Source organism: Carlito syrichta, unplaced genomic scaffold (genome assembly GCF_000164805.1).
Source record: "Carlito syrichta isolate Samal-C Ts95f unplaced genomic scaffold, Tarsius_syrichta-2.0.1 Scaffold314127, whole genome shotgun sequence".
NCBI lineage: Eukaryota > Metazoa > Chordata > Mammalia > Primates > Tarsiidae > Carlito > Carlito syrichta.
This window is the reverse complement of record NW_007258223.1, coordinates 196,180-204,633: the sequence shown is the minus strand read 5'-3', so window position 1 is coordinate 204,633 and position 8,454 is coordinate 196,180. Positions and strand designations below refer to the sequence as shown.

At 38.6% G+C, this 8,454-nt stretch overlaps 1 protein-coding gene across 1 annotated transcript in view; it reads right to left on the bottom strand.

Annotated features, from left to right (window-relative positions):
- RBFOX1 (RNA binding protein, fox-1 homolog 1) overlaps nucleotides 1-8,454 on the bottom strand; it is a 201,241-nt gene that overhangs the window by 33,203 nt on the left and 159,584 nt on the right. Inside the window, exon 11 of the mRNA XM_021719102.1 lies at nucleotides 4,497-4,561. Within this exon, the coding sequence (XP_021574777.1) occupies nucleotides 4,497-4,561 (65 nt within the window). The remainder of the gene's footprint in view (nucleotides 1-4,496; nucleotides 4,562-8,454) is intronic.

Below are 8,454 nucleotides of genomic sequence, written 5' to 3'. Positions count from 1 at the left end.
CTGTCGCCCAGACTGGAGTGCAGTGGCCGTTCCCAGCCACTGCAGCTTCAACCTGCTGGGCTCCGGCGATCCTTCCGCCTCAGCCTTCCGAGTAGCCGGAATTACAGGCATGTGCTACCACGCTCGGCTGATTTTTTGATTTATTGCAGAGATGAGGTCTCGCCAAGTTGCCCAGGCAGGTCTTGAACCCGTGGTCTTAGGCAATCCACTCACCTCAGCCTCCCAAGGTGCGGGATTACAGGCTGAGCCACCGAGCCTGGCTCAAACTTTTTGTATTAAGATTTGCCTAAATACTCTTGAGTCCTTTGTGAGGCCCTAAGATACAGTGTGTGTGTGTGTGTGTGTGTGTGTGTGTGTGTGTGTGTGTGTGTGTACGCATGCATCTGCGCAGAGAATAAGACAATATCATGGCATTTTATTTGGGGCTCTATTAAGTTGAACTATATGGAATTGCCAATATTTCACCACTTTTGTCACACAAAAATAGCAATTTCACATGGTATAGTCTAATATTATGTTGGCAATAAAACTTTAAGGTTTCAAAAAAAAGATATAAATTAAAACAAGAAATAATTCTGTGACTTGGAGTCCCTTTTGCTCTGTCTAGATACATCTGTGTGGCCTGGTATTACAACTATATGTCAAAAGCTTCTTCATGCTTGGGGATATTTAAAGGAAATGTATGTACTATATGAAAGAAGACATGGTCCCTGGTAGCTATCAATACAATCTGATTGTAATGAAATTTCAGAGTGAAGCACTCTGGCATTGCCCTCTTCTGTAGCTGGTCTATATCTAGCTACTTTCTGCCCTAATGTGGAGGGGCATTTTCATGCACTGATCATTAGGAGATGTTAGAGTGTTAGCAAGCAGGACAAGCATGACAAATGTCTGTCTTTCCGGTGAGATAACATTTTCATCAAAGCTATGTACACATCATACATATTTTCCCAATATACATTGACACAATTTGTTGAACAGGGAATCGTACCCCTCCCCACCTGCCAGTTTGGCTGCTTAAAGATGCAACAACGACCAAGTCATAATACACAAAGAAACCAAGAGCCAATACATGAAGAGACGCCTGCCCCCAGGCTTAATTCAAGCAAGCCATTCCTCAAGCTGATGTGATGGACCTGTCCATCCAGAACGTACCACAGACACATCAGCAACACCAAGTGGCATGCAATGACCAGATGACCGAAGGCCCACTGCCATGCTTTGATTGGTTCAAGCTCAGAAAACAATCTACTTTCAGAGTTTGGACAGGTGGTTTTCCATAAATCAAAGTGAGATTAAAAACAGAGATTTGGTGAGACCAATTGCTTACCAAATGTTTCCTAAATGCCAAGAAAAGACGTTTATCTATCCCCATTAAATTAGTCAATGAGACTATAAAATTACCTAGTCCGGTCAGGTCTTTTTCTTTTGGGAAAATTTCTGCCCACACCAGATGGTCTTCATTCTGGAGGTCAACATTCAGAGACTCTCAGGCTGCTCCAAGATAATCAGCATTTGATCATTTAACCACAAAGATGATGGGCAGGGAGCTGCAAGGTGCCCATTAAGGACCTTCTGGACAGTCCTGAGGTTACTGGAGTTCAATCTTTTTCAAAGGTCCCTGAATCTTTAATTTGATGAGGGCTTAATTTGTGCTGATAAAAAGTAAAATTCTGCCAACTGGGACATCAAACTTCTTTTACTTTCAAGACGTCTGAAGAGTGAATCTCATGATTACAGGGAGAGTTTGTTGCAGTTTCTCTTTTGATCAGATTGACAACTAGTGAGCATCATCAAAACATTCTCAAGTCCTACTGATTTTACTTTCTATTTTGAACACATTTCTTTTTGTTAAGAAGTTTTTCTCTTTGTCATCCCTGTCTGTCATCCAGAGAAGGGGAACTAAGAGTCTAGCACTGTAGATATCATGCTGTGATGGTATAAAAATTATTTATTTTGCTATTGCTATCTCTGAAATAAATTCTGGGTACTTGGCATCTTTAATCTAGATTCAAAAACTGTTCTGATAATTTACATTTTCTCCCAAATAGGGGTCTTCCTTCTCTATATCTGCTTACTAAGAATATAAGGATGTATCTCATTTAATAGCAATACCTTAACAATAAAACCAGAAATATTACTTTAAAGATTTTTTTCTGGCAATTTATCTATTACTGGGTTTACCTCAATGAATAACTCTATATGTGGCAAGTGCCTTGCTCATAATAAAGTTAAATAGGAATAGTAATCAATTTCCACAGCAACCAAGAAGACCTAATGTGCAAATTTCTCTAATGAACAACAAAAGGCCAATTACATGGACAAAAGTAGAGTTAGTTGGTTTCTCCAACTGAAACTATTACACCAAAATGGGAAATACAGAGTTATTAAAGATTTACCAATCCAAGAATGAGGGCAGTCTTTCAGTATGACCTGTTACCAATGACAAATCTTAATAATTTTAAAAGAACAGATGTTATACATCTATTTGCACATAGGGTGTTCCAAAATGCAGAAAATTTAAACTTAATTTTTAGAAGAATGCATGTGTAGATGGCCAGATTCTCAAGGAATTCTGTCTAAGAATAGTAATAACCATTGTTTATTTTTTTTCAAATGTCTAGATCAGTCTTATTGAAGAAGGCAATTGAAATTATATCTTTGTAATTAACCTTTTCTCAACTCAGGGAAAGATGCACTTATACTGAAAAGCAAGATAAATATCCAAAGAAATAAATCCATTTAAGATTCTTATAATTATACAGCAGGCTAAAGTTACTATGATTATAATTATATCCAAAGTGGGTGTTTGAGAATTTAGCATCTAGAGATATTTTCATAAAAATAATTAAGGGTTGTAGCTGAACTACATTACAATTGATACTGTGTGAATCTTCAGTGTGCAGAATTTAATAGCATTAAGCTTTTTCATTTGTTGCATGATCTCCAGTATTTCAAGATTGTCATCATTTTTATTAGCCTTGTTGACCCTCTCTATTTTCCTAATCCAATGTCAAAGAGTATTGAAGATAACAACTTACATGAAACATATTTTGCATTTTGGCAGCTGATTACTGGGTAACTGGATAATTTATGTATTTAGAACTATGTCATGACAATTGTTTGGATTTCTTTGAAGGCCCCCTACAGCCTTGAGAACTTGTTATGGCTGTCTATAAGAGAATAATAATAATACCTGCATTTAACCAGACAGCGGATCTCAACTCTATCTTGCCAAAGAGCCACTTGTTACAAGTTTATGCATGGGGTCTTCCAAGGGTAGCTTTTAGGGTTTGGGTATTGATTTTGCTTTATTATATCGCAGAAGAATTCTGTAGCTACAATAAGCTAACAACACATCTTGTGAAAAATGGAATGGAACTGCAGAGAAAGCACACCACAGCAAACCGAGGTAGGAACTAAATAACACAGGCCAGGAAGGAGAACCAGTGGCTGCTGACACTTCTCATTCAAGAGTCAAACACATCGCCTGCTTACCTGTCTGACCCAGCATGCCTCAGCCACACATGCAAATTGTTATCATTATTGTTTTATTCGTGAAACATATTTTTAAATTAAAAGAGTCATTACCAAAATAAGCACCCTCAATGACATTTGAGCATGCAGAGCATCTAAACATTCACATTTATGTCCTCCAAAAACAGAGCCAAGGAGTTGCATTCAATATGGAAACGCACACTTTCTTTTTTCAAGGCAACTGTACAAAAAATAGCTATGGCTTGCTGTTTCAGGAACCAACTCATCTGTTAAGCCTGGGTAACAGAGTACCCCCATCCCCCCACCCCGCCCATCCAGTCTGATTTCTGCATTTCTCAAACACACTTCTGTCCCTTCCACTGCCAGCCTTAACATGTGGTGTGCATTACAGAGGAAAGTAGACTCATTTTTGTAGAATTGGATGCTGGACATTGCCAAAGGGAATGAATCTCTTTCTGAATGCCAGATATACTTCCCCATTCCTTATTTGGAATTTTAAAAATACAATAAAGGGAGTGCTTTAGTGGGTATAAAGAGTTGTCAAAAGGAAGTGGGGTGCTTGAAATTGAGCGAAACCTGCAGGATCATCTTCTGGTTTTCTTCCTATGAGTTAGATGATCCCATAGTCTTACATAGAAGACCATGAGAAGATTGTACAGGAAGGGTGTATGTGGTTGTGGTTGTGTTTGTGTGTGTGTGTGTGTGTGTGTGTAAAGTGTATTGTCACAGGAATTTAAAGATCTGAAAAACAATTACACAGGGACAAAACATTTTTTCTTTGTGTCTTAGCAGAGAAGGTGAGTAGTTTAGAGTGAACTGGGCTTAAGTGTTTGCCCTCTGCCTATGAGTCTTTGTATTCACTTTCACCACGGGGCCTAACTTTGAGTGCTGCCTCCCCAGCAGTCATGCAGTTTCACCAAGACCAGACGAGAATCTCCTCTCCCACCAACTAAGTTAATTTCCAAGTAGTTGTCAAGAATGAGAAGGAAGACTCTTACCTGTCACTGTAGGCAGCAGCAGTGGCAGGCGTAGGCTGGGCGTAGCGGTATGCAGCATAACCACCCTAAAACACAAGGAGAAATGTGACTTAGGAAAGCAGAGGAGCCTGACCTAGGGATGCCCAGTGGCAAGACCACACCAAACAGCAGTTACCCAAATCTACTGATCTAAAGTCAAGGTTAATGAAAGCTTAGTACCAAAGCGAAAGTACAAAACACACTGGAGAAATAAGTGGTGGAACACCAACCCCCGCTGGATGTTAAAGGTTAGCGGTCATAAGCATATCCCAAAGGGGGAACCCAGATAGCCTTTGAAGGAAATGTACCTAAATGTTAATGGTGATTGTTTTGGAGTGGGGAGGATTATGGGGGGGGGGGTCATTTAAATACTCTTTATACTTTGCTGAACTTTCCAGATTTTCAAAATTGATTCTGCTTTACTTTTATTTATTAATTAACTTTAATTTTAATCAAATGATCCTTGTTTATTTTCTTATAAACTAAAAAAAGCAAGTGAATGCTCTCCTATCGTATTTTTATCTTTATTAAAACATCAGAAAACCCTTTGCTTGAAAGTTTATTAGCATGCTCTTACATATTAATCACTAATGTTATTGAAGAAGACGATTTTGAGTTTTCTGGATGTTACATAATTATTACAAAAATAAATGGTGAGCACTACTTAAACATTTTTTCTTTTTGGTTAAGGATCTCAGACTGCTATATATCACATCGGTTCAGATGGGGAATTTGTTTGGTGTGGAAAACATGATAAAGTCTTCTAATTCGTAAATAAAATCATTGAGGAAAAGAATCTGAAAAGAAAAATAATTAACATTTAGTTGTATGTGCTGGTAATTGCAATTGTTCAATTAAGCAAAGAGGACGAACAAATGGGCATATTCAAAAGGAATTGTGTTCAGTGGAGCATTGATTATCAAACTGTGAAAATAACAGAGCTCCTTGCTCAACGGACCACAGTGATATATCAACCACTGTGGAATGACCTCAGCACAATTAACAAACAGGATCCCGTTTTCGCTGATAACACAGGAACCATTCAAGTTCTAATTAGCATACACATTCCCATGATCCTCTGAGGGAAGGTTTCTCACCATCACTATGAAGGGGCAACTCAGCACAAAATCCTATGTCAGAGGGTATCTAACAGCAAAATCATGAGCAGGGCAGGCAGGTTCATTGCATTTGGCCTCATGACGAGGAAAACCAATTAGTAAGTGAGGAAATAGATGAAATAGGGAAGCTGCAAAAAAAATGTCTTTTAAAACGTAGGGAAACTTGTCTCAAGAATTTATTTGTTTCCTTCCAGGCACAGTTAACTTCCAGAGTAAATCTGTTGTCACACCGCCATTCAAAAAAGCTAGTTTATCCTTTAAAAAGCTTGTTCTTTGGATCAAGTTTAGAGAAGGCACATCCAAAATATCCTGACAATCGCCAATAACGTGAAGCCAGTTAAAAAACAAAGAATAAAGCCTGCCTTAAAAAATTATGTAGAGATCAGGTGTGGTGGCTCACGCCTATAATCTCAGCATTTTGGGAGGCCTAAGTGAGAGGATTACCTGAGCCCACAGGTTCGAGGCCACCCTGGGCAACTTGGTGAGACCTCAGCTCTACAATAAATCAAAAAAATTAGCCAGGTGTGGTGGCAGGCGCCTGTATTTCCAGCTACTTGGAAGTCTGAGGTGGAAGGACTGCCTGAGTCCAGCAGGTCAAGGCTGCAGTGAACGTGAGCATGCCACCACACTCTAACCTGGGCGACAGAGTGAGACACTGACTCAAAAAAAAAAAAATGTAGAAGTTAAAAAAAAAGGTGATCTTAGCCAGATACCAGCTGGTATTCCAAACACCATGTTCTCCAATTAGTAATGGAGAAATGTATTAAATATGCCGAGAAGTTAGAAAACTAAAGGAGTTGTCATACCAGCACTGAGTTCAAGAAACAGAATGACGGGCTGAGGAGAAATGAGGTCACCACATTTTTGGAGCCATCCTTTTATTCTGCTTGTCCATCTTCTTGGCTTTTAAGATGCATACAGAAAGATACAGGTGTGCAGGTATGCAAGTTGAACTTAAAGCGGTAGAGTGGGCTAGAATTGTCTAGCTGATTGCTAAGAGATATTAGCTGTAACTGGCTGAAAGCTTTGGGTGAAGAAAAGTACATATGTGCAAATGTGTTTTGTTTTGTTTTCTCTCACAGAATGATAAAAAAAGGTATTTGCATCAGGTGCCATGTAAATCATGATCTGGTGACCATGAACTTGGTTCCAGCACAGACTTCTAGCAACATCCTATGTGTAAGTCCTCTTTGTTTGAACTGTGCATGTCTCCCCAAATTTCTGCAGTAGTTTCAGTCAATGAAAGCAGACAGCAAATTTGACAAATGGGAAGAACTGCCAGAGTGCAAGCAGAAAATGACTAAAATGAACCTCATTGATTACTAAGTTGATATTTATGGTAGGGACATAAAACACAGGTGTGTATACCTGGGATCCCTCTGTACAACAGATGTGGTCATCGATGAAGGTTTGGGAATGACTTCCACTCTATATATCTGTATGACCTGACCATTTAGAGAAAATAAGTGTGTGTTTCTATACAAGACAGGCACAAGTAGCCAATGCCCTAACATCTGTTGTCATTACTTAGAAACTTGTTTACAAGTATTCCCGATCTAAGACTCAATATTACAATTTCCTAAAATCTCTAGAGTCAGTGGGGAGATTTGGACCTTGACCAGTGGTCTCATTACTGTCCAGTAGACCTTGGAGGTGACAGAAATGTTCTGTATCTGTGCCATCCAAAACAGTCATTTGTCATAAGTGACTAATGAGAAATGTGGTTAGTGCAAAGAACTGAATTTTTAATTTACTTATTTTTAGTTCATTTGAATTTAAATGTAAATAGCCACATGGGGCTGGTAGCTACAGTGTTGAACAGAACAAGTCTAAGTGATCTGTGACATGTAATAATTAGGGAAAGAAAGATTAGGTGACTTCTTACATCCACCTCTATTGCATTGTTTCCCTTTGCTATTTTTCTTCTGTATGAAATCCATATTAGGGAAATAACAGAGTTGTGTATTGACTCGGTGTATGTGTGTATGCACAGTAAAATTCAAATTACTTTACACACAAAAAAATATAAATTGTTTTAATTTGCCTTTCTAACAGGTGACTCTGGTCAAATTTATTGGTCCATATTTTGCAGCTCACTGAGCATAGCCAGAACTTCTGTGAGGTTCTGACTGAGACAATATCTGAAAAAGGAGGACTCACTTCTCTTCACTGTCACAGACCGTGTCCATGTTGATCCTGGTCTGCCCAAACCTTACGGCAAAAATGCATCATTGACAATTAGGTTTTTGCCATCACCAAATCAAAAGAAAAAGGGATGGCAAGCACAGCATAGTTCTACTCTTCCCATTCATAAACATATTTATTTTCCACATGTTGGGCGGCAAAATATAAATGTGACCTTACACAAAAATAAATTTTAAATGGATATTATGCCATTTACCACCACCATCACCAAATGAGGTCACCAAAGATACTCACTCACACAGATTGAGAAGTTTTTTTTTTGTTAGCAAACCTCTCAACATCCCTTGGGATAGCTACCCATTAAGGACTTCAAATGATGCTCCAATAAAGCATTTTCAAAATTGTGCTGGTAGACTATAAATAGTGGCAAGGAAAGGAAAGCTTCCATCACCAAATAGGTTTGGGAGATGCTGGGTTGCACAAAATGAAATGAGTCACTCCATTTGTGGAACTTCTTAGAACAATATTGATCAACACTGCAAATCTCCAAGGCATCTCAAAATAGTTTGAGAAAACAAAGTTCTCATTCTAGTTCTCACTCTAGAGCATACTTTTGGAAAAAGGCATTTTAATAGCCAAATAGCAAATTAGTTGAGGGGCAGGTGAAATTTTTTCTT